This window comes from Calonectris borealis, chromosome 3 (assembly GCF_964195595.1).
Source record: "Calonectris borealis chromosome 3, bCalBor7.hap1.2, whole genome shotgun sequence".
NCBI classification, from domain to species: Eukaryota; Metazoa; Chordata; class Aves; order Procellariiformes; family Procellariidae; genus Calonectris; species Calonectris borealis.
The window spans coordinates 79,410,474-79,436,456 of record NC_134314.1 but is presented as its reverse complement, the minus strand read 5'-3'; the positions used below and the strand labels follow the sequence as shown (position 1 = coordinate 79,436,456).

At 43.1% G+C, this 25,983-nt stretch overlaps 1 protein-coding gene across 2 annotated transcripts; it reads left to right on the top strand.

Annotated features, from left to right (window-relative positions):
- Positions 1-12,231: 12,231 nt before the first annotated feature.
- On the top strand, positions 12,232-23,447 carry MPC1 (mitochondrial pyruvate carrier 1). 2 transcript variants are annotated; one of them, XM_075146322.1, is made up of 5 exons: positions 12,484-12,645; positions 17,738-17,741; positions 20,399-20,495; positions 21,560-21,692; positions 22,451-23,447. In XM_075146322.1, the coding sequence occupies exons 1-5, from the start codon at positions 12,575-12,577 to the stop codon at positions 22,467-22,469; spliced, it is 324 nt and encodes a 107-aa protein (XP_075002423.1). In that variant the 5' UTR covers positions 12,484-12,574; the 3' UTR covers positions 22,470-23,447. The 2 variants fall into 2 exon arrangements, with proteins under 2 accessions (XP_075002422.1, XP_075002423.1); XM_075146321.1 differs by lacking the exon at positions 17,738-17,741 and having other exon boundaries at positions 12,232-12,645.
- Positions 23,448-25,983: the final 2,536 nt, after the last annotated feature.

Below are 25,983 nucleotides of genomic sequence, written 5' to 3'. Positions count from 1 at the left end.
TGGAGAGTCTGTGAGGAAAAATACAGCACTGGCATTTATAGAATCATAGAATCATTAAGGTTGGAAAAGACCTCTAAGATCATCGAGTCCAACCGTCGATCCAACACCACCATGCCCACTAAACCATGCCCCTAAGCACTGCATCTACACCTCTTTTAAATACTTCCAGGGATGGGGACTCCACCACTTCCCTGGGCAGCCTGTTCCAAGGCCTGACCGCTCTTTCAGTAAAGAAATTTCTCCCAATGTCCAATCTAAACCTCCCTTGGCGCAACTTGAGGCCATTTCCTCGCGTCCTATCACTTGTTACTTGGCAGAAGAGACCAACCCCCACCTCGCTACAACCTCCTTTCAGGTAGTTGTAGAGCACAATAAGGTCTCCCCTCAGCCTCCTCTTCTCCAGACTAAACAGTCCCAGTTCCCTCAGCCGCTCCTCATAAGACTTGTGCTCCAGACCCTTCACCAGCTTCGTTGCCCTTCTCTGGACAAGCTCCAGCACCTCCATGTCCTTCCTGTAGTGAGGGGCCCAAAACCGAACACAGTATTTGAGGTGGCTCACCAGTGCCCCTAGTACAGGGGGGCAATCACTTCCCTAGTCCTGCTGGCCACACTATTTCCGACACAGGCCAGGATGCCATTGGCCTTCTTGGCCACCTGGGCACACTGCTGGCTCATGTTCAGCCGGCTGTCAGCCAGCACCCCCAGGTCCTTTTCCTCTGGGCAGCTTTCCAGCCACTCTTCCCCAAGCCTGTAGCGTTGCCTGGGGTTGTTGTGGCCGAAGTGCAGGACCCGGCACTTGGCCTTGTTGAACCTCATACAGTTGGCCTCGGCCCATGGATCCAGCCTGTCCAGGTCCCTCTGCAGAGCCTTCCTACCCTCCAGCAGATCAACACTCCCACCCAGCTTGGTGTCGTCTGCAAACTTACTGAGGGAGCACTCGATCCCCTCGTCCAGATCGTTGATAAAGATACTGAACAGGACCGGCCCCAGTACTGAGCCCTGGGGAACACCGCTCGTGACCGGCCGCCAACTGGATTTAACTCCGTTCACCACAACTCTCTGGGCCCAGCCATCCAGCCAGTTTTTTTATCCAGTGAAGAGTACGCCCATCCAAGCCATGAGCAGCCAGTTTCTCCAGGAGAATGCTGTGGGAGACAGTGTCAAAGGCTTTACTGAAGTCCAGGTAGACCACATCCACTGCCTTTCCCTCATCCACTAGGCGGGTCACCTGGTCATAGAAGGAGATCAGGTTGGTCAAGCAGGACCTGCCTTCCATGAACCCATGCTGGTTGTCCTGCACATGCCTTGTGAGCGCCCTCAAGATGATCTGCTCCATAATCTTCCCCGGCACCGAGGTCAGGCTGACCGGCCTGTAGTTCCCCAGATCCTCCTTCTGGCCCTTCTTGTAGGTGGGCGTCACATTGGCGAGCCTCCAGTCGTCCGGGACCTCCTCTGTTAACCAGGACTGCTGGTAAATGATGGAGAGTGGCTTGGCAAGCTCCTCCGCCAGCTCCCTCAGTACTCTCTGAGTGTGAACCCGGGTAAGTTATATATTAGTATGTCCACCAACACATGCAGAAATCATTGGTCTTACACTAACATGACCTTCAATCTTGGTATGGTTTTATACCATTTATAACAATTCAAGTCAGGAATACCTCCACTGTCATGCAGTCAACAGCTAGAAATTCAGTCTGAAACAGGCTGGGTGGCTCCCTCAGTCACAGAAGCTTTCTTCCAGATTACGCTTCATTTCAAGTGGGATGCCTAACTGGGGAAGATCTGTTGCCACTGGCCATATCCTATGCTTAAACACCAGTGCCTCAATCTTCTCAAAACTTTCAGTCAATATCATCAACAAGCACTTGACACTCTTAAAAATCGATCTATAAAGATTATGAGAAAAACCTCACCAATGTAACTGGCAGTTTCATCCCTGCCTTCTGAAGGAAACTGGAAGAAGAGGTTAGGCAGTATATGTTAAAGGAAAGAAAATGTCATGCAAAACCCATCATTCAGGTGTCAAGTGCCATTTTTAAAATGCACTGACTAATATCACTCACAATATTTAAAGGTTCAGAGTTTGGATGCATGGAAAAACACAGAACGCCTGCCATGGACATGATTAAAGACCCATACCTGTTCAGCTTAGCCTGGAGATGGCTGAGAGGCAATTTGATTATTGCCGACAAGAATCTTCACAGGGAGAAGAACAAAACCAGGCAAGTGTCTGGGTGCAAAATCCACACAGCTGCAGAATGGAAATAAGGTAGCCATAGTTTTAAAGTGAGGCTGATTATTCATTGGAACAAAACCATCAAAAGAGAAAAGGGGTTTGCGGTTCCTCTCAGTGGCTTTCAGTAGATACGCCTTAGCATACGAAAGGTTAGCACGGAAGCACGTGGATGACTTCAATAGTCTGCAGTAATCTGGAAATCAATTTAAATGCTATGATGGTCTCTTTTGGCCTCAAATATGATATGCATTCATATCGCCCTACCACAAGTAGTCAGCTCTGAGTGAACAGCTCAGGTTTCCATAGGATTGATTGAACTCCAAAGACTAATTTGAAGATTGTTAGGCCACAAACAACTGAATAATCACCTTTCTCTGTTTAAATCTATATGTTTACTGTGGTACATGTGGACAATCTTTGCTGTCTTTGACAATATAGAATATCCCTCTGAAATTTTGTGATGTTTATGACTATCTATAATGTTAATTTAAAACACCCTGTTTCACACCATTGGTGCAATATGGTTAAAACCTGTAGCAAGACTGGGTAAATGGTGTTGCCCCCAAAAAGTAAAAAACTCGCTGCCTTAAAAGCAAAATAAGTTACAATATCATTAGTAGTGCACTAATCCTGTGAACCACAGGAGGGCCTTAAACAAATAGATGTCAAACATGAGTGAAACCTTCCAGTACAAAGCGATAAAGAAGGCTTTAATCTTGAATAAGCTCTCCAATTAGAATTAAGCTGTTTAAAAGACAGTGAAAATTAGACCACAAAACCTTGAATTCTTAAATTTCCAAGGCCTGGAGCTGAGTGATGACTGGTGACCTGACTGACTTCATACAGCTTCTGCACACCCGTAAGATGTACCCCAAGATAGATAGAGAAGCTGCAAGATCCTAATCACAGTATCCTGGGTATTAAAGAAAAAAAAAAAGGAAAGAAGAAGGGAAGTAAATTATCAATAACAAATGCAAATCCTGTTCATAATAATACATAGCGACAGCAAAAGAAGGTGCTTCTCCAGGGAAAACACTACCCCATTCCCTGCCCTCCCCGCCTCAGCTTCAAGATTGGAAATGTTAGCAATTCCCATAAGAACTATTTTTGGTAAATCCTAAACGCTAAAGATCACATCTAGTGAGAGTTGTTCCACCTCTGTGACAAACATTGCTGGAGCAGTCTCCCTGAGGTATGATGTGACAGAGATTTGTGCTGAGCAGCCACTCAGTATTCAAGTGCTGCATAGCCACCCCCATCGGGGTGCCCTGCTGTGGGATGACAGTCCCTTTTTTTAGCCCAAAGAGCCTTAAATAAGCCTACACAGTTGGAAGCTTGCATCATGCTCCCGGGAGATGGCGTGTGTGGGTCTGACCAACACCAGCCTGAGGAAGGAGCTGATGGGGTTCCCTGCTCTGATCTGCAGCACCCTTGGCAAGTACTGGAACCACAAGGTTTTCATGTGATGCAGAGATGATGCTCACGCTGCCTCCTCCTCAGCTTTCCATAGAAAAGAAGGAGCTGCTCTCAGCAGGTTGTAAAAATGTATTTCTGCACATCCTTCGGGAGGGACACCCTGAGCAGAAAGAAGCACCAAAGTCACAGGGTGGTGTCGTGATAAGGGCATTCCTCTTCTCCAGATTTCCTCTTGGTTAGGCTTTGTTGAGCTTCCTGCTCAGAGTAAAAGGTTTGGCTTCTGCTTTGGCAGGGCTAACACTCCCTTCCTCGCCCACACAGTGAAGCTGGGTGTGCAGGGCAGACGCTGCAGTCTGCTCCAGGTGCCAAGGATCAGTAGCTAGGTATTGCACGGCTTTTAGATGTAGGCTCTCGTATTTAATTTGTAAGGCTCTCAGTGTAAAAAACAAGATACCTTTTGTATAAAACAAAATAGTCCTTGTGAACTGGAGCTGTAGCATCACCACCTAATATTAATGTTTATCGGAAAGATCATTACCAATATAAAAGATGGCCTCAGAAGTCTGTGGGACACAATATTTCAAATCTTTCTGTTAAGAAAAGGATCCTCGCTACAGAGTTTGGAGGTTGCCTGCAACCACCCATCTCACTTTTGCACATGCACATTTGGGTACGTGAGTAAAATGCATCTATTTTTTTAAAAGTATACACACTTGAATCAGTACTTTTTTTTCTGTTAGACTTTGTATAAACCTAAATGACTCCCTGCTGAGTCCTGAATGGCCTTGTAGAAGTCCACCAGGACCTATTGTTTATTTCACTTTGATCCCAGTAGCTTTGGAAAGGACTTTGGCATGTTTACCTTCAAGTTACTCATCTTGTATGCCCATGGTTTGTTTATCCACTGTAGTCTACTGAATTTTCCCCCCTTTCTTTTAGTTAAAGAAATAGGCCAAAGGTGATTTCAGGATCCCTATCTGGATATGCATCACCAATTCAATCAAAGACAACCTTTGGCTTCCTCTAGTAAGTCAGGGGCATCCTAGATACCGTCTTGTTCTCACGGTTCTCCAGTGAGTGGGAGAAATCTCAGTCCATCAAGCGAAAAATTGACTCTAACTTAAGTGGATTTAACACCACCGAGGATACTGTAATTAGACCAAAGTGAGCACTGGTGTAATCACGCCTTTCTGGCTCAAGCATGCTAATCTGCTTTTTTTCCTAAATCAAGCCTACCAATATTTATGTTCAAGGTTTTCCTGTGGCAGTAGTTGGGGTACTTGTTCTTTAACGGAGGAAGGGCTGGAAGAGGAGAGAAGCACGGAACTGTGCTTTTCTACCAGGAATGATCCCCTCCTCATGGCCATACTCCAGCCTCACGTGGGTTATTGAGGCTGGGGGCAGCCAAGGTACTAGGAAACAGCATATTTAAATACAGTAAGTGAATTTATTAGTAGTGAAACATATCAGGAGCCTATATTTTTATCATGTTCTACTAAATTTATATTTATTCAGCTCAATAAAACGTCATGAGTCCTGAGGAAATGATTACATAGCTAAATTGACTGTCATTAATTAACAGTGTGTCTCAACTTTGACCCCTTCACTTTCTGCCATCAGTCAGAACCCTGATTTTAGTCTCCTCCTTACAACCTGTGGGACATTTTTATTGGATAAAACACTTTAAGAAGGACACAGAAAGCTTGGGAGAAAACCCGTGACTAGTTCTCCTCATGTTTCAGCACACACTTTGCAAGGCAGTAATGGAAGTAAACCTCCTCACAACCTTGCTTGAGATCATCAAGCATTGATACTCCTTCCTCAGAAAAAGGAAAGAGTTTTTAAAAATAGAATAGAAAACCATTTCTACTTTTTTTTTAATCATGTTGGCTTCATTTCCAAGGCAGGTTTTCCATAATGAGGAAACCAACTCTGCTTTGCAGCCCAGTTTGACACACGTGCTAGGAGCTGCAGTCTGCCAAGGAAGCACTACCAGCCCTCCTGCTCTGCTCCTCTGGAGATGAAAATTAAAGTGGTGATGTGATTAGATGTCATTTAACTGTAAAAGAAGATTTCCCTAACTGAGTGAAGAAGGAGAATTTTGCAAGACGGTGTTACAAGAAGAGGCTCTCTTACCCCAGCTGACCCGATTTAGCAATATAAAGTACAGAGTGCACCTAACTGAACAAGCAGCCCTCATCCCTTCCTTCCCAAACACAGGATAATCATCAACAATTGCTTCAAGGATACCAGCAATGCAGTGGTGCAATACTAGAAACAGCAGTTTGGTGCTTCTTCTCGCATGGAGGTGGGGGCATGATTTAAAAAAAAATGACTATTTATTATCATAATTTCTTTACTTAAGAAAAGAATTTTGTAAGTCAAAAAACAAATACTGTTATAAAGGTAAATTTTTAAATAGTAATCACTATACCCTTGTAGCCCAGCGCCTGTATCTCTGTTACCAACTTGAATTATAAGTAACCTGTGAATAAACCCATTAATTGGATCTTTTTCCCCACACTGTAAAACTGATTTATTCCAAACAGCCCTAGCAATATAGTTTTATGTTTAAAAATAGAATTTAAAATTATCTCATTTGAAGCATTACGGAATAAGTAAACTGTAGAGATGAGCTTCAGCCTAGAAAAAGATCTTAAAACACTTAAAATCAATTCAGTCTTCATGACGCTAAAAACACAGATGGATATAGCCATCACAGCTACACGTATTTCAGCATGAAATTGGCTTAAACAATTTCAGCTGCAATTTTGGCTGTCTGTTTTATCATGTGTGACTAATTGAGGACTCGGAGCAGCCTCATCACAGAAAAGCCACATCCTCTGGCTGTCCCAAGGCTCCGCTGCACCACACACATAAGTGCTAATTGTGCAGGGTGCATCCTTCAACTACAGCCATTTGGCTTTTAGGAAAAAAATTACCAGGAGAAAACTTGCCCTTAAGAATAGTTGTACTGTAAGCTTAAATTGGGAAAGATATTGTTTTGAGGTGGGGTTTTTTGTTTTGGGTTGGTTTTGGTTTTTTCCCACCTCTTGAACAGGGTCTGAAGCTGGCAGTCACGTCAGCAGTGGGGTGCTGCTCCCACCCTTGAGCAGCAGCCTCCAGCTCATCCGGGCTGCTTCCCAGGCACAGAGAAAAAGCACCTGTGCAGCCTCACCACGAATCCAGCCGCCGCTCTGCCAGAATGTTTTCCTCTGTTACCCCTTGTCTATACAACTTTGGACATATTATGCTTTTCACAGCACAGGACTAGCTGTTTTCTACACACATATGATATAGACTGCGATAGGGACAGAGCTTGTGCGATTCCTACATACATAGTTTAGAATAACAGGAATAACTATGCTAATAAAAGTTTCAAGCGTTCAGACCTGCCCAACCATAATCTAATTTTGACAGACAGGTCTTTTTGCATGTAAGGCAGGGAAAAGCAGTGATAATTACAACAATTGCCTGGAATGCTTGTCTTTTACACTGACAAAATACTTTCTTTTTTTTTGTTATAGGTAGCACCTCTTGCTTCAGTTCTGCTGCCCAGCTGTTGCTTGGCTTGCCAATGATGACTGTTAATCACAGTAGTTGCTAATTTGCCAATATTTATGTCTCAGCAATCCAAATTCTTTTCCAGATCCATTTTGCAAGTATTCTACTCTTCACTTCTTGACTTTGTCCATTATAATTCCTATATCATGGTGTTCCTTTGGCCATTTATAAAGGAGGGTCTATCTTTTTCTTGTAGTTTTATAAATATTACATTGTTGCCTTATTTGCAGGTCCTCGGCTGGAAGTACATGTTTTTATTTTGATGCTTAATCCCGCTCCAGATCCTACTGAGAGTTGCAGATGATGAAATGCCTCTACCTCCATAATGTAATAATTGATACTAACTGATCAGGTTTTACATTGAAACTATTAATCTTGCAAATTATATACGCTAATCTTGTGCGATAGTGTGCCAGCTCCACAGTCAGTGTGAGAATTGTTACCTGCCAGCTGCTGTATTTTTCAGCACTGAGAAAAGTATTTCTGCATTTTGGAAAATGTTTTCTAAAATGAGGTATAGCTCCTTCTAGAGTGATTTAGTTGTTATGCATTTATTTCAGTTTTCTTTAGACTAACACTAAATTCATATTTCTACTAGGATGCCTCTGCAAACATGTCAGGGCTGACCATGCATTTTATAGAGATTATTCATTATTTATATGAGGCAGCCTCCCAGGTTAGCATTCTGAAGTGTTTAATCTACTTAGTTGCTGCTGTATGCTCCATACGGAATAAAACTCCTCAAGCATCATACCAGCACCTAGGGCTAATGTATCTGTAATCAAAGATACAAAGATAAAGGCAAGTGTCACATCAAGCTGTGCTCTTGCTTGGCAATTTGATATTGCAGGCTGATTAAATGTCATAGACAATGGTCCTAGTCAACCTTCCCATCTACCTACCAGATGATTTGTGTCCGCTTTAATGAACAGGTATTTCATTACAAGGTCTAAGATGACTGCCATAGCGATACATCTTTTCTTCATATTTTTCTGCACCTTTGGAGATACCACAGCAGGGAAATAATAACCACTTGGGTCCTGAAGTCACAATTTCTTGAACAGCTTGTTTAATTGTTGTTCCCTTGTCTGTCATGCAACACTCCAAATAATGTTTTCCTGCAATTCCTTCCACAGCTGTTTGTTAGCAGTTATATCAGATACATCCCTTAGGACTCACTTCATGCCTTATGCCAGAAGCTTAACTACTGCATAGCACTAGCAGATTGTTCTGCAATGTCCGTAACACATTTTTCTTCACTGGTTTTATTATCAGACAGGTAGTACATTCCTCTCTCCCTGACAGGGACAGGCCACTATGCATGTGCCCGCAAAGGCATGTCAAGAGGATGAAAGAGATGCCCTAAAAGGAGAAAAATTGCAGGCCGCTTTACTCAGCAGCTGGATCTGCATCTGTTGAGGTCAAGAAGTGCTGGTTCCTGAGTCGCAGTTCTGGGATGAGGGGGACAGGAAGGACCATATGTCCCCCGCAGCTGGACACAGAAACGGGGAATGTGGGATACGGAGACTCTTTTCTGGGGGAGACACAGTATTCTTTTGCTAAACAGACCCATCATCTAACAGCTCACCTCCTCACAGAGACAAAATCCAAGATACTGTGAAAAATTACTAAGGCTCACCCACCCCTGGCTACCTTAGGTATGTGCCCTTGTGGGCAAAAACGCCAGCGCTAGGTGTGCTAGCACTGAAGATTTGTGGAACCAATGCTGAAGGAGCCAGGGGTGCTCTCCTCCATCCCCTCAGCTGCAGGCAGCAGTTCAGGAGAGCACAGATGTGTGCTGGCAGCAAGGGATGATGAGATGCCGAAATGGTATCTACAGAAAGCCTCTGTTATTAGAGAGTGTCCCATGTAGAGTAACTGCTGGACAACCCTAGAGTCTATCTGCTAAAAACAAGGAAGGGAATTCAAGTGCACCAGCCTGCTAATCTAGTGAGGAAGAGTTTAAAGTAAAGATGGCCAGCAACAAAAGTCAACAAGTGAGTTAAAAAAGTAGTGACCTGGCCAAAGGCTAACAGAAAACAAGGAGAATAACTGGGCAGCCTAATAAACTTCAGAGGCATTTCCTCGCAGAGATCAGAAGTACAAGGCTAACGAGAAACAAATGAAAGCAACAGGAATTCCAGGAAGAAATTCCAGGAAATGGCAGGTAGGGTTTTTGTGAGGATAATCTAAGGGACAAAAGACTGCAAGGGATCTGTCTGTTTGAAAACCAAACCAGCTACAATTACCTGTTCTGATTGGAAGAAACATAGGAGCCATCCTCAGACATACATGGCTTGGCTTATTCACAAGGACCTAATGACCTGAAAATCAAACAGGAACATACAGTAAATAGACAAAAGGACATATGAATAGATGAAAATAAAGAAATGGTGTCAGCCTGCAGATAACAGAATCAGAAAGGTTAAGGCATGAAATCAGTTTCAACTATCATGGGACATAAAAGACAACTACAGAAGTTTGATAAAAGGATTAGAAATTAAAATAAGACAAAGGAAATTGCAGTCATTAAATAGTGCAGAAAGAGCCCATAACAGGTAAAGGCAGAAATGTGATAATAACAACTCAAAATAGGTCTAAATTCAGTGTGAAAAATGGATAGAAGAATAGTTCAGACCAGGAAAAGAACAGGTGAAATATATTTTAGAAAAAATGTGTGGGAGGACCTAATGAAACTTGCTCTGAGGTCCACCCTAGTGGAAGCAATTTGAGATCATCCAAGATTATCCTCCAGCTCATGGAGAGGAAGGGACAGTCCAGCACTGGAGAAGAGCACATATCTGAAGAGAAGGGGTTAACAACAACCCAGCAAATTATAAGTCAATTGGCCTGATTCTGATATTCAAAAAAATTGCCAGAATAATTTATTAAACAATCAATTAATGTTCACTCAAGGAACAACATCCTTAAAAGCACGCCTAACAGGGACTTGTCAAGAGCAACTCATGTCAAATCCAATCTAATTTCTCTATTGGACAGGCTAAGAGGGTAAAAGGGAAGCTGTGAATGGGATAAATTAAGGGGGTCTTTTGTACGGCTTTTGATATCCTTGTAAGAAACCTAAAAAATGGTATGCAAATAATACCACTATAAATATGTACAGAACTGCAGCAAAAGCAAACTTCAAATCATTGCTAGCTGCTTTTCTTGTGTAACTGGTAGGGCCTGTCATGTGGGACTGGTTTCTTCTGGGCACATTTCTAGTTAATGATTTTTCCATTAACTACTTTGAAAACAAAGTGGGATACTCTCAAAATTAGAGAAGGGCACTGCACTGCTGGTAAGGCTTTGACTGAGACATGATGACCCTTGTTGGGGCTATGCCATAAGAATGCTGTAAAGAAAAATGGAGTAAGCAAAAGGTTAAAAGATTTTAAAGGCACAGCCTGTGAGAAAAGGCTGAAAGAACTTGTTTATTCCAGGAAGAAGGACTAAAGAACGCCTTCCAATGCAGACAGAAGATTTTTTTTTCTCCATACATAGAGTTAACAAAAAAAATTGATGAATTTTCAGTAAAGAAGAATAAGGCCAGGTAAAACTGGAATCCCACTACACGATATTTGTTTGAACATATTTCCATAGACATTCCTTCTGTCGGCACAAGTCAAATCAACTAGAATAAACGATTCTTTAAGACCTCATTCAGATTCACATTGCTGCTTTTAAATGACGAGTCTAAATAGTCCACAGAAATATATTAGGCTACATTTTGGCTTTTCATAATGCAGTATATCAAGGGGATTAAAACTCTCCCACACAGCAAAGCCAGGGGTGGTTGTGGGATGTCATCATATGCTGCAGACATAGAAAAAGGAGAGGATGTGTATACACGATGCTTTTCCTCAAACCTGCTGCTCTCCGAGCAAGCAATCAGGGGGCGAAGGGTACAGAGCTCTTACTTCCACCCCTCCACCCCCCCCCAAGATCCTGCAGGGAAGAGGAGGGAAGCAGAAGGAAATGAAGCAGCCGCGGCCTCCAGGGCTTCTTGCAGAGCGTAGGTATGCCCCAGGCTGCCCCCTCAGCCCGGTTCTAGACTGTAAAAACTGAGGCTGCAAGTCTTTGGAAAGCAGAGGAGATAAACATCCATTTTCACTATCTCTAGTGCACTGAGCAAAGATAAAAGTAATTCACATACAGGTATTTGTTTATATGGCCCAAATTTTATGGAGATGGTGTTAGCAGGGTCAGAGTTTATCTTCCCTTCTAAATAAGTAACCTCGGCTCAGGTATGAAATAGAAAGTGCTGGTGAGAGACAGGATCTCAAGACCGTCCCAGGTACAGAGGGAAAGGCTGAACTGTTGCAGTGCTCTGTTATAACCCTGAACTCCCAGATCCAAAAATTCAGAGGCCATAAATTGGGCTCTTAAAAGCCCCGTAAGATTATCTTCTAAAAAAATCACGGAAGGAGTTACGGGCCCTCTTACTTCTATCCTGCTTTATGCAACATTGCGATACATCAGTTTTGTGTCTTCAGCCACCTCAGCCACCGCGGTGACGGGGAAAACGGGGAAAATGGAGCGGAAGCAGACTCGCCCATACACCTCCCGAGGGCTCCGGGCAAAGGCAAACAGCAACCCTGCCGCCGGAGCGACAGGAGCTGGCAAGGCACTCCCCCCTCCGCCGGGCCCCCCTCGCCCTGCCCTCACGGATGCAACTGCCGGGGTCGGCACTGCTCGGGACCGCCCCTGAGCGGGCGCCGGCCCCGCACGGCACGGCCCCACCCCGGCCGGGGACAACGGCCCTCTGAGCGGACGCACACAGGCACCGCGTGTCAGGGGGCTGCGGGCGCCCACCCGCGCGCCCTACACCCCCCCACACACCCGCCCGCAGCCCGGCGGCAACCCCTGCCCGCCGAGCCCCGCCGGCGCCCCTGACAGGCGCCACTGAGGGAGGCGGAGCGAGACACCCCGGGGGGCGGGGTGCGCCGCTCGACGACCAATGGGAAGCCACCAGCCGCCGCCCTGCAGCCAATAGCGGCTCGGAAAGCCGCCGCGCGGCTCTCCCCTGCGGGCTGCAGAGGAATGCCGGCAGCTCAGCCGAAGGCGACCCTCCTCGTACTTTGCGACAAGTTCCCCCGTCCTCCCGCCGCGTTGCTTTACGGCACCCTGCCTTTCCCCCTCCCCACGACCATCTGCCCGGTTTCGGAGCGCGGGTGGAGGGAGGCGGGGCGGCCGCTGCCAATAGGCGCCGAGAGCGCCCTGGTGACGGAGGGGGCGGTGGCGTGGGCGCTGCCGTAAAGCGGGCGCCGGTGCGGAGCAGTTGTCACCGAGGCCGGTGGCGGCAGTGCGCGGGGCAGGCGGGGCCGGGCCGGGCGCTCCCTGCCGCCGAGGGCCGCCATGGCGGGGGCGCTGGGCCGCAAGGCCGTGGACTATGTGCGCAGCAAGGAGTTCAGGGACTACCTGATGAGGTGAGCGCGGGGCGCGGGTTGTCGCCGGCTGCCGCGCCCGCCTCTGCCTCGGGCGGCCGCTCCCGCCGCGCTGCCCGGGCGGGCGGCAGGGACCGGCGTCCCTTCGCCGACCCCCCCGTCGCCTCGGGGCGCCCGAAACGGCGGCGGCCAGGCGGCGTCGTTTGATCTTTGCCGGGCTCGCCCTCGCCGGCGGTTGGGCGGGGGGAGGAGCGAGCGGGCGACCGTCGGGCCCGGGGGTGCCAAGGGGGTGATCGGGGGGGGCGCGGGGCCCGCCGTGCGGTGGCGGCTCTGGTGCGCCCCTGCCGTCACCTCGGTTCGCGGAGGCGTCCGGGCTGTCCGTCTCCCGCCCGCCCCACCCCGAGGAGACCGGGCTTGACCTTGAAGCGAAGCGAGGCGGTTTGAAACTGCCGCGGCAGCCGCACTGCTCTGTCACCGACCTTCTGCCGGCCCTGCAGGCCAGCGGCTTCTGGCAGCGCGGAGTGCCGCCCCTCGGCAGGCAGGCGCTCGCGGGGCGGGGAGCCGTGGCGGCGAGCACGGGAGCCGGGCACGGGGACCGGCCGCTGCCTGCGACGAGGGCAGCGCGAGCTTTGCTCAGCTGTGGGCGGAAGCGGGCTCGGTAACAGATGCAGCCTTAAGACCCCTTATCTACACATCCCGCGGGGTTTAAATAGGTCCTTTTTTCCAGGAGCTTGTTAAAGCCCCGCTTTCGTGGGAATGTGGCTTAAGTCACCTCCCAGGTACCACGATACTTTCGTCAAGCTGCAGTTCGCGTGCTGTGGTAAGGGGTATGGCACCTTGAGCTGAAATTGCAAGAGTGCCTTGAAGATACAATTGCGGCACACTTGCTTAAATCTGGTTGAACTGCTGCATAGAAACTGCCTCAAGTAGGCAGACTGAATTTTTCTTGGCTGACAAGCAGTTCGACCAAACTAAACAAATAAAAATGGGCTCTTCTAATAAAGGTGGTTGAGCAACTTTTCACTATAGCTGTTGCCTGCTGTTTTGCCTACATCTATTGCAACTGATGTTTGATGTTGAGCAAGCATGTAGGAGGACATCTATTTATCTGGGAAACTTAGTCTTGGTTAAAGTAGCAGGAGATGGTGTAAGCCTGCATGGAAGAGGGATTGTAATATTAAGGCTCAGTAAGCAGAAGGGTTTGTTTCACATTTGCAAAAAATCAAGTTCTACAGGGGCAAAAAGATGAATAAAATATGAGAAGGAAGAGAACATCCTTGAAGCAAAATTAAGAAAGGTCAGAGCAGGCTTCTATGTGGATTCCTTCTGAAAGTCTTGAAGATATTGCGTAAGCTTGATAGATGCCTTTTAATGTTAACATTTAGTTAATTGTACTAGAATTTGTGTGAAGCATGTAAATGGCCAGTAAAACAGCAGTCTGCTGCTTAATTTGAAAAACAAAGAAAAATATGGAAGAGAGAACCGCTGCTTCCTAACACCATCACAGTTACGTGCTGGAAGTATCTCTTTCCTTACCAAAGACTGAAAAGGTAGCTGAAATAAGCCTTTTCAGCTGTATTTCATCCTAATACTAGTTTTGAAATAAGCTATCTAAAAAGAGCATTCCACAGGATTCTACCTTTGTGGAATGGTTTCTGCCTTGTAACGTACAAAGATACCTGCTTATTTATACTTCTGTTACTAGGTGTGTCATGAAGGGCTGAAGTCAGTTGCTCCATCCAGTATGGCCTTTCAGCATTGTTTCTTGCTTACTAGGAGACAAGCGTCTAAGTTGTTGGCTTTATGTTGAGTTTAAAATTTAAATTAATAGTCAACAGAAGACTGTAGTCTGTCTTCTCCGTGGGAGAAATGGTGTGTATACTTTAGAGCTGTATCTCTTTACATTCCTTCCTGAAGGCCCTTGCTTCCCCAGTCTGCAGGAGTCTATCCTGAAGAAGATTCCCTTCTTGCCTTGCTCATAGAGCAAGAGTTTCCTCAAAGCTCTGAGACTATGGTATCTTTTTTAGAAATCACCATCTAATCACCACAGTGAAGCAAGGCTTTATAAATGTGAAATTTGTTTGTGGGAAATGATGAATTGAGATATTGTTTGTGATACTAGTGTTGTGTTTCAAATTGCTTGACCTTAAACAGAATAACTGAAGTTACCCAAAGTGGTGGAAGTGAGTGTTCCATTATTATGGCTTGGGGCAATCAAAACTTGCAGACATCTATCAGAATAAGTAGCTTCAGTTTCAGGTTCATAACTTGAAAACACAAAAGCAAGTGTAATGAATGCATGCTGCTTTTCTCGGGTGGATATATCTGGCATTAGAATTGCATTACATCATGGGTTAGCTTTTGGATCTTGCACAAAGAAACAAGATAAATTACTTTTAAACTGTCATTAATAATTAAATGTTCTGACAGTTTCACATTTGGCTTCTCTGAAGTGGTGATTAATAGGGATCTGAATAACTGTAAATTATATAAGTATGGATTTACCCTAACCATGTCTTAATGTTTTAAAGTAAGCATAGTAAGAATGTAAGTGCTAGGTAGACTTTTCCTGCTTCTTGTAAAATGCAGCAGTAATGTTAATTTAAAACTAGCTGATTAGCATATGAGAGCTTGGTAGCTCTATACATTATGAACTTGGAGTTGCATTTTTTTTCTGTAGATCCTAAAAATGTCAGCTATCATTAAAGTTGTATTATCTAAGCCACTAATAGTAGGCAACTGAGCCCTCTTACTTTCTATCCTAAAGGTTTAAAACAGTATCTTCTGAAAAACATCCAGTAAAACAGCTTTCCTCTTCTCTTGGGAGAGAAAACCTATAGGCCATTCCAGATAAGCTCTGGCATCTTCTTGTGGTAGAAGCCTAAATTTAGTCACATAATGAACCCCAAGGAGTCCCAAAATCTTCTGGTAATAAAAAAAACAAGCATGGAGCCTGCCATCTTTTGGGGCACTTCTGAAATGTCTCTTCCTGATGACTCAGCAGTAATGCAAATGTACTGACTCTGTGTGAGTCAGTGAATGGCTTTGAAATAGATAGTTCATTCCTTGTAAAGCTTGAGCACTTATGTTGATGTAAGCGGTCGAGGACCTTTCTTTTAATTGAAATGAACTTTAAAAGAGGTAGCATCAGTAGTATAACTAGAACTAGCTGACCTTCAGTTTCCCTTATTAGTAAATCTTTAAACACAAGCATGTAAGAACTTAAAAAAAAAAATGTCCTTTACTGGTCTGTGCTAGAAATTGAAGGACACAGTGCCTGCTGTCATCATCTTGTGTGCTCTGAGAACTGAACAATCTACCTCTTGCAGAAAGGTAATATTCCTTCTAGTTAAGGAATGGCAGTGTGGGGGAAACAAGTAGTGACGGTTCATCTATATTTGCAGGATGGTCTCTGGTCTATTAATATCCTCATTGCCAGTATGAGGAAAATACGTGTGAAAATTTTGGAAAAATAAACCTTCCCCAATATAGCCTTTTTGGAATGGATAGTAAAAATAGAAGGTATTGATCAGCTGATGGTTCCTCTTGTCATGTCTAGATACTTACACAGAAATTAATGAGTGAGTAAGTCCAACAATTGTTGTCCACAGTTCTGGAAACTTTAGTACGAAGTGTTCCCTTTGCCAAGGGATTGAATGTAGTTCTTGGAAACTACTAATTTGGAATGGTGTCACTTCAGGAATAGACGCATGCACTTGCAGCGGTATCCTTGATGTTATATACTGTGCATTTGTTGCAGCTGTATTGGCTGCAGAGCTTTGGGGCTGGATGCCTGTTTCTGGAAGAGTCTATATGACCTTGATCTGCCCTCTTCTAGGAGTATAATAACTGTTCCAGTCTCACGTGGATGTGAGGACAACCTTGCAAGACCTTAGCCAGAGCTGCCTACTTTGTTAAAACAGCAGCAGTTTGATTCTATTTTAGGCTTTCACTTGCCTGAAAACAACTTCCACTTTAAAAATGAAGGCTGACTTCTGTTGGCACAAAAACATTGTGCCAAGAGACACATTTGAATTTGTTTAGTTAAGGTTTTATGAAAAAAAATCGAAGTATGCACTTCTCTTGTGAACTTCAATTAATTATTGCTGCAGTTCAGTTAATAAGAAAACAAAAAACAAGTGATTAGACTAGTCAAGGGCACCCTAACAAAGCATCTTGAACTAGCCTGCAGCTTGTAACGATGACTCGCTGAAATGCACATCCAGTGTGATTTCCTAAGTAGACCTGACTGTTCCCTTACCATAGCTATTTGTAAAACAGTGCTCCAAGAAGATGGAAGTCAGTGTGAGGTATGTGACTGTTGCAAAGTGTTCTGCAGCCTGGGGCGGTGGTAGGTGAGCAGCAATCAGTCAGCAGTAGGCTTTCTGTTAGTAGCTGGTTTCTTGTAAGTCGTAATTCAGAACTGAGTCCTATCAGTATCTTTGTTAGAAAGATAATGTTTAAAAGTTCTCAAGCATTTTAAAAGGTATAGTAGCAAACAATCTTAAATATATACTGTAGTCTAGCTTTCATGCATAGATCACTAAGTTACTACAAAAATATATGATCACTTAAATGAACCCCATATATGACTGGAGTGTAATTGCATGTTAGATCACTGAAAATGTGTTATAGCCCATGTTTGGTACAGCCACAGTTGGCCTGAGCTTAGTGACAGCAAGATCTCTGGCAGTGTTTGGTTTGGCCTACTTATGTGGGTATACAAAGAATTCCAGGTGACTTCTTCAGAGCCTCCACAGAGGAACTGTAGCTGTTTAGCTTTGTCATAGGTAAACCTTGTCTGCTTTTGGCATCCTTTTAAACTAGTTCGGGTGGGATCTTGGATGCTTTGAAGTCTTAATGAAGGATTAATGTCTTCCACAGACCATAATAGGATTTTATCTTGCTAGGAAAAAGGTACTTGAGCAGCAAACACTTGTCACAATGACAGCTCTTGAGGGAAACGGGATTTTTAATACTGTTACATTAATCAAGGCTAATGCCACGGCAATTTCCTGACTTCTACCTGTCTTCTGTTTGGTACACTTCTTTATGTCAGTTATGAAAAACTAACTTTTTTCTTTTCTTCCATGTGCTTTTTGAATGGAAAACAATGATGGCCCACTCGGAACAGTACGGTAAGAAAAGGGAGGGGACTTCTGGTTTCACTTTCTCCCTAACTTCAGTAACTTGCAGCCGTTTTGCCTCAGCACTGTTATGACCTTGCCGGCATCTGAAAAGCATACTGCGAACCTCCAGGAGTGATGCACTAGTAATATTTATTCACAAGTCTGAGGTTAAGGTGACCAAACGTTAACTCCTTCAGAATGTCTCATAAAGTCATCACTACAAAATCAAAGGGGCTTCATTTTTTTTTCCCATACTCTTTGCTAAGGAGATCAGATCAATTTGGAGCCATTCTTCTGCATAGCAACAAAACTGGTACATAACTGAACTACCTGGCTTATTTTTAACTAGCTTTACTTCAGACAATAAATGGTACCATATAACTCTCACTACAGGCTTTTCTTTCCTTCAGCCTTTGTTTACTCCTGAAACTGGGAGTGGGTATTTTATGCCTGTTATACTGTGAATCATAATGTTATGGAAGACTTGCTCTTCTACGTAAACCAAAGACAAACTGTATGGGTGTAGTTTAATTCTTGTGTGCAGAAACTTCAAAGGGCTGCCTGCCTGGAGGTACTTAAAACTGGATAACCATCTCAAGTGGGAAAGTTCCAAATCTACCTCCCTGGTCAGAAGAGGAAAGTTACTGTTGCAACGCTACTGGGATGTTAACTGATGATTCTTCAGCTTGTGCAGCCTGAACTTGAAGTGGTCCATAGTCTATAGAGTATTATTTGTTTATGTTCTAATGGCAGCTGAATTAAGTAAAAAGGCCAAGTTGACTTGATTTACCTTTCAAAACAGAAGTCACCACTAAGGCTCTCAAAGCTGTAATTGTTTCATAGATTCAAAAAAATCAACAATTCTAGAGCCTTAGAGTTGTTTTTCTGAAACTGCAGTTGTTTAAATAAGACTCCTGAAATGACTGTAAAAACCTCACCAAGTACATGTACTGCCTCACCAGTTACCTTTTGCAGTCTGCTTTAGTGTGGTCATGCTACCACAATTTGTCTTGCTGTCTTACTGTGCACATAATCATGGTTATGTGACTAGATGTTTGGTTTTGGTCCTCTTACTATCCTTTAGAACTATTTAAATAACTACATTAAAGCCTCTAAAACAATATCCTGCGTGCAGCTGACTCCAGTTTCTGTGAATGTTCTTGTTCTGTTGCAATATATCTTGTGTGTAAGTGGTATTATAGGTACATTTCTTTACACTCTAACCATAGCTGTACAGTGTAAATACCATGTAGTCATGCAACTCGTCTCAGTTATGCCATGTTATCTCTGATGTGTTTGAGAGACTTTAACCATTACAGATTTCAATTTCCCTATCAATAGGAATATAGTAAACAAATGCATTTATTGCAGTCTTCAAAATATTCTTAGTATAAATCTGAGTTTGGACCAATGCACATTCTGTAGACACTTGCAGAAATACTACATTGTTTTGCATATTACACTACAGTTAAACTATGAAAACAGTGTGTACAACTTAAAGTCACTTTTTTCTATGCTTTTTTTTTTAGTTAAGTTTCTTGTATTGCAACCCAAATCTGCAGGAAGCAAGTGTGGCTTTTAATCTTACTGTAGTGTTACAAGCTAGTATCCAGACTGGCAAGAGTATCTTGGAATTAAGATTACAAGAAACTTAAAGATCCCCTGACAATTCCAAATCGTTGTAATATCTGCAGTGTTATAGTTAGGGGAAGTGTCAGAAGAACAGGTGTAGTTGTATCTGCAAAGCTTTTTCTTTCAAGGTGCATCTTTTTTGCCGTCTCTAGCCAAATTACTTTTAAGCATCCTTAGTTTCCCATTAGGAGAAGTTGATGCAAGCACTGCATGCATCTTCTGTGGGAAGAATTCTACTGAAGCCTTGTTATTTGTAACAGTAGTGGAAACTGGACTAATGACACTATTTTTCCCAGTTTAGAGTCTTTTGGACAATACCCATCAAATTGAGCTCTCATCATTTTTTCTGACTTGATTCTTTCCGCTTCTTGTCTCTGTCTTTCTATCTGTGTACACACCTGTAGCTAACTGCTCTACTCTTATATCTGACTAATCACTGAGCTTTAGGTAGTCACGAAGTTGTTTCAGCAATTGCAGATGAAGCTCTGGGTAACAATTTGGTTTGGTTGCATGGCCCTGCTCTTTCAAAGAGATAGTGTAAGCACTTGGAAGAAGATGCTTGCAGAGCTTTTCTTCATTCTCAGCATAACATGAAAACAGTTCCAGTTCTTCAGCAAGTCCTTGTGTTTTCATTAGATTTTTGAGAAGCCTTATTTGAAAGAGATGAATGCTAATTCTCTCCACAGAAGTGAGTTGTAAATCTGGGGTTATTATATGACTATACCAATTAGACTGCTTAATGATGGCTGAGGTATAATTACACAAAACTGCATTTCAGTGGCCTTACAGTTCTTCCTCTCCAGTCTGCAAGAAGATTCAGAGTGGGTTCCCCTTCCTTCCCTCCTGAAGACTAGATCCTGCTAAAAGAAGGGTTTAGTTTTTCTCCCTTACATCTGAAGAAGTTCCTGTCTTAACTTGGAATTTTACCCTTAACCCTGTCCTCTGGAAGCTTTGTGTGGCTGAGGAAAACTATAAGAATACTGCAGGAGGTCTGTGTTTTTGTGTAACTTTATTTTCCTTTTCCCTCTTTACAGCACTTTTGGGGGCCAGTTGCCAACTGGGGACTTCCTGTTGCTGCTATTAATGACATGAAGAAATCTCCAGAAATCATTAGTGGCCGAATGACATTTGGTAAGACCTGAGACAAACTTCTTGTCAGTAAACTGACTGCAGAACACAGATTCTGTCCTTCAAGCAGTGATATATTATTAGTTGCTTGCAAACTTGTGATCAACAGATATAGATATCAAATATCGTGTTATACAACTTCAGAGGCCATTTAAAAATTGAGGCACTGAAAAGTTGTAGAGCTCTCTTTCAGAGGGCTTTCCAGTAATTCGGGGGGAGGGAGGTGGGTCTTGAATCTTAGTAGTTTTGATCGCCAGACTCACTCCTAAAGTATAATTCTTTTGGTATCTTATACTACTGCATGCACTGGTTCAGAATGCATCTCTTTACTCAACTTTATTCTTTGTATCAAGAACAATGATGCCTTGTGGTTAGTGTGAGACTTAAATATCAACACTGACAAAAAGAAATGGTAATGCTTGGTCTGTAGGGTGCAAAAAGCAGCTGAGGGAGGTTAACTCCTTGCAAAGCAGTTGCCTGTGAGAGGCTAGCATGACTCTTAATGGAATAGTGTGATAATTTCTTTTTAAATGCATAAGCAATATTTTTTCCATCTTTTTTGGAACATGTATAGCTTTTGCCTAGATGATTGTCTCTGTATTTTGTTATTCAAATATTTCTCTAGGATCATAAATCTGATAGCTTTAATTTATTAGCTTAATTTTGGCATTATGTCCCTTGTTAACTCAGTTAGTAACTTAATTCTGAGTAATTCTTCTCCCCGAAGCAAAATATCTTTTGGTTAAGGAAATTTATAGCCTCATGCTCACTAGGTTCTGGTTAGAGTAATTCAGTCTCTTAATCAGCTTCCTGGAGACGGCAGACAAGTTTGAATAGTCTCTTGTATAGTGAAACTGTTTTGCAAATAGTGCTTTAGTGGCAGCTACCTAGCTCAGCAAAGTTAAGACACCTTTTTAATTTTTGTAAGTATATATATGAATGGGTGTGTACAAATATTTGATCCCGTCTTCTAGGTTCTAGTTGTCATTACATTCCACTAGTATGAAAATTAAGCCTCAACAAAATGCAGATATTTATCTACTAACACTATCTATCATGTTTTGCAGCACTGTGTTGTTACTCCTTGACTTTCATGAGATTTGCCTACAAAGTGCAGCCAAGGAACTGGCTTCTTTTTGCATGCCACTTGACTAATGAAGTAGCACAACTTATTCAAGGAGGACGACTGATCAAATACAGGCAAGTCACACTCCAAAGGGGAAGTCATAAACTGATAGCTCTTGGAATACTCTGTTAGTGGCTTTTAGCTGTGGTGCAAACCCCTGCATGGTTTCTGAACTTGTTTAACTTGATTACATTTTGCAAACCTATTAACAAGCTTGTCAGTAGGCTGAACTATGACTTGTTGCCTTGCACCTCCTTTGAAGCTTCTGAGGGGTGCACACAGAAGAGGCTGAAAACCCGGATGGTCATGGATGTAGACAGAGCTTTCAGCAGCTGCTGGTTATTTTGGCGTTTGTCTCATGTATTATGTTGATTAGTCCACATGTATCCATCTCGGTAACTAATTCCTGAGATAGAAGCACCCATAAAACCGTGAAGGGGTTGTATGAAAGAGAAATCAAGCAAAACAGCTGTAAGCTGACTGATCTCTATATGGGGTAGATCCAACTGAGTGTGACGGGGGAACAGACTGCAAGCAGTCTCATACCCTCATTATGTAGCGAGTAGTGCAGACACTGCCCCAAGCAAACCTGATGAGTCAGGATTATGGCTTTTCTCTCTTCTGCTCCAAGAAATCAATGTGGAGCAATGAGAGGATGAAGCCTCCTCAACTATAAATTAAAAAATGAGACTGAGCAAAACTGCAGGTGGACCTGCCTTTGCATAAATAACTGGCCAGATGTTCATTCCTAAAGTTCTACTGTAAGTCCAGATTTTTTATAGCAATTGTGGTTCAATATTCACTCTTACAAAAGCTGTTCTTTTCTTGGCAGGATGGAGAAAAAGAACTAAATATCTAACTTGAAATAAGCCAGGGAATGTGTTCATCCCGAATTACAACCAAGGAGGACTTGCCATCTACAGTTGCTGTGACAATTACAATGGGGATAAAATAGAAACACTTACTATGAATATGACCCCACCAAGAATCCTTCTACTAATTTTTTTATCTTGCCTTTTAAAGAGTACTATTCAGCAATGTAAAGCATTGCATTTAAAGTCTTGCTGCCTTACAGGTCCTTAATTAGCTACCCTTTTTATTAAAAGTTAGTCATCCAAATAACAAGCAATATTTGAAAACCAATTTTTTTATCTAACAGTCTACAAAAGTGGCCCGTGATGGTTTGACAAAACCTGTTTTCAAATCAACATGAACAGAGGTCAGCAAACAGAACTGTAGGTGGTATCATTGTTCTATGTATTAACATATTCTTAAAAGCCATTTAACTTGGGTGCATTCATTCCTATTCTGTCTCTTTTTTAACTTAAGCAGTGGCTTGCTAATCTACAAGAACAAATGTGTAGATAGGCAGCCTGGAAGTGACCAGCTTTCCCTCTTCCCTTACTGCATGCCTTGTCTCAGTAAAGAGACTTCATTAACGTACATTTTTAAGCCGCACACTATTTAAAGAAGACTCAGAAAAGCAAAAGCATAGCACTGAATGAAGGAAGGCAACGAAGTCTGATACTGTTCTTTAAGAAGTTCTAAATGGATTTTATTTTTCTTCCTACTGTTTGAGTTGTTCTAGATGTATGTAATCCTTATACAGGCAAAAACTTAACTTGTTTGGAGTCTAAGATCTGAAGGACACAAGGTGCCTTTCAGTAGTTTTTGAATTTATTGGGAGAGTGGTTTTCCTGCATGAAAAGTTACATTGATGTAAAGATATAGATGACAAAGAATGTATGTGATGGATTTTATTTCAGTGCAGTGGTTTTGAACAATAAACATGTTCCAAATGGCAATAAATCTCTTCAACACTTTGAAAAGTTTTGTTTATCCTATTGTGATACCAGATCCAGAAGTGAAATTTTAGTATGGAGTGTCACTTTATTACTGTAACAGCATGAAGGAAAAACAGGCTGGAAAAGTAAATGGTATTATCCTTTGTATGTACTGAGTTTAGGCAAGTGTCTTCTGGATCCTAATACCTACCACTTCTTCCCCCCCTCCCAGGAAAAGGGGATGCAGGTACTTGACTGAGTATTCCTGCCATGATAGGCAGGGTTGAATTCAGGGCTCTCACTACGCAGCTGAGTAAATACTACATACTGTCTTCTAGCAATTATAAGATGGTCAATTAAAAGACTTGCTTTAATCCTAGGCTGATATTGTGTTCCCAATTGTGTAACAGGCATACAAGAAAGAGGCTTATAGGGCATGCCCTGCCGGGTGGGTAAAACTAGTTCTGACTGCTACTCGTTGCTTCAGAAAAGTTAGTGCATAAAGCTGCCCCTTCAGTACTGCTGTCCTGTCACAAAAGTAATCATCGCTCTCCTTCCCTATCTCCTGGGATAGAAGCAGCATTAGGCTTTTGTATAAATGTGTAGTGAGATACAAGCAGATAAGGATAACTGATTATCTTAGCACCTTATAGTTTGTTATTTCTGGAGAGAAGATAACTTACAGATGACTTTGAACTTCATAGGTATGAAATGTAGTGTTTTGGACTGCTCTTGGGTAAAGCTTGCAATAGATGGAATACTCTAGCCTCACCTGGTGCTTTGATCGTTCGTCATTACCTGCTGATTGTCTTAACTTCCCTAACTAGGGAATAAAATTACAAGAGTTTATCTTCTCTCATTTTCCTAGTAGCTGCCTGCACCATATTTTCTCATGTATTTCCTTCTACCTTTCTCTTTCCTTTCTTCCCTCCCATCCATTCATTGTGACAAGGCTCAAGTTCTTTCATACTGGAGTAGTGCAAGGATGAATTGCAGGTGGAAAGTGGGCTCCAGCTTGCTTTGATTAGATTTTAAACCAGTGATGCTTCCTGCAGTTCATACAGGCCTCAACAAAAAGGGGAAGGGCTGGAGCAAAGCATCTTTCATGGGACTTTTAGGGACAGGGCCCGGTCTGGGATGGGGAACTTGGGGCTGGGGTGGATATTCCACAGCCTGTCAATCTGCCTCGTGACAAAAAAGTTTATATGGGCAGAGTGCCACCAAGTGGCTTGTGTGACACATTGGTGTATGGCCATTTTGGGATGGTGCTGTCTGGGGTAACCCAAAATAGAACATTTTAAAGAGACTCTGGAGATTTTTGTATTCTGGAATCTGAATACCTTAATGGAGCCAATAGCTTGGGGATTTTTCGGTTGTGTTTTTTTTTAAACTCTGGTAGCATTGGATAAAAGAATGGGGCTATGCTAGCTTAACTGATTAATAGTAATGCAAAGTTAGAGCTCAGTATTTGCATTTTTACATGATTATAGGGCTTGTCTCTATATGCTGTTACGGTGGAATAGCTATTTGGTTTTAATTTCACAGCTTGCTTTAATCCTAAAAACTTTTCAACTGTAGGATATGTCCTGCCACTGGAAAGCTGTGCTGCTCTGATCCCACACGCTATCCTGTGCGTACTGTTCCTGTTCCACCACAGTAAGACTGGGAACTACATGGCCTTTCCTGTCTTGCCGCAGTGGCTGCTGCTGTAGCATCAGCCTGCTGCCTTCTTTCATGTTTTCAGACAAAGGAATGTCTCACCTTTCTGAGCAAGTGCTGCTAGACCGCTGGTAAGGAATGTGGCACCCTTGGGAATTCAAGTGGGAGACAGTACCAGCTAAGTTCTCAGTCCATCTGTCGTTCCACATCTTCCCCCAGTTTGAGCGTGAGATCTCTTGACCCGCTTCTTCAAGGGGAGACTTAGACTATATCTTACTATGGCATTAAAATAGCTCACAATCTCTTCTGCTGTTGCAAGATTAAGTGTCCTTGATCTGGAAGCTTGCTGATTTATGACTTGAATGTGGAGGTCATTTGGTAGCACAGCAATAAATGGCAAAAAAGCAATAACCATAATGGTGGGGTCAGAGCAGAAGAAATTACTTGCAAGGCTTCTTTAATGAGGGTAATAACAGCTACCTATAGTGAATTTTGTTCAACCTCCCACAACTGTCTCTTGCTATATAATCATTTCAGCTAATGCTGCTATGTATGGTATATTCTTTTTTTCATTTCGCTTCTATGACTTCTGTATGAAGAAGTGTTCTCCCTGCTCTAAAACCAGCGGAAAACTCCTTTTGGCCAGGGTACTGCAAATACGGCCTGCCAGCTCTCAGAGAAAACACATTCCTAGTAAAACCTAGTTCTCCGTACATTGTGGGTTATCTTTTGTTCTCCATACAAAGCACAATGGTGCCATCTGAGCAAGGACAGCAATGTAGAGGACTTGGGGGGGGGGGGGGGGGACGGGGACAGAAAGGGACAGAAGTTTCAGTAAGGTTACAGACTGAGAGAAGGCAGCAAGAAAGGGAGAGTTCGCTCCTTGGGGCCAAGACAGGTTTTGACATAGAAGTAGAGAGTT

What these genes read in the sequence shown, in the direction of transcription:
- MPC1 (XM_075146322.1), top strand. Translation starts at nt 12,575, where the DNA reads ATGGCGGGGGCGCTGGGCCGCAAGGCCGTGGACTATGTGCGCAGCAAG. An exon ending in TAGTGGCCGAATGACATTTG is followed by an intron (nt 20,496 to 21,559) that starts GTAAGACCTGAG and finishes CATGTTTTGCAG; the next exon opens with CACTGTGTTGTTACTCCTTG.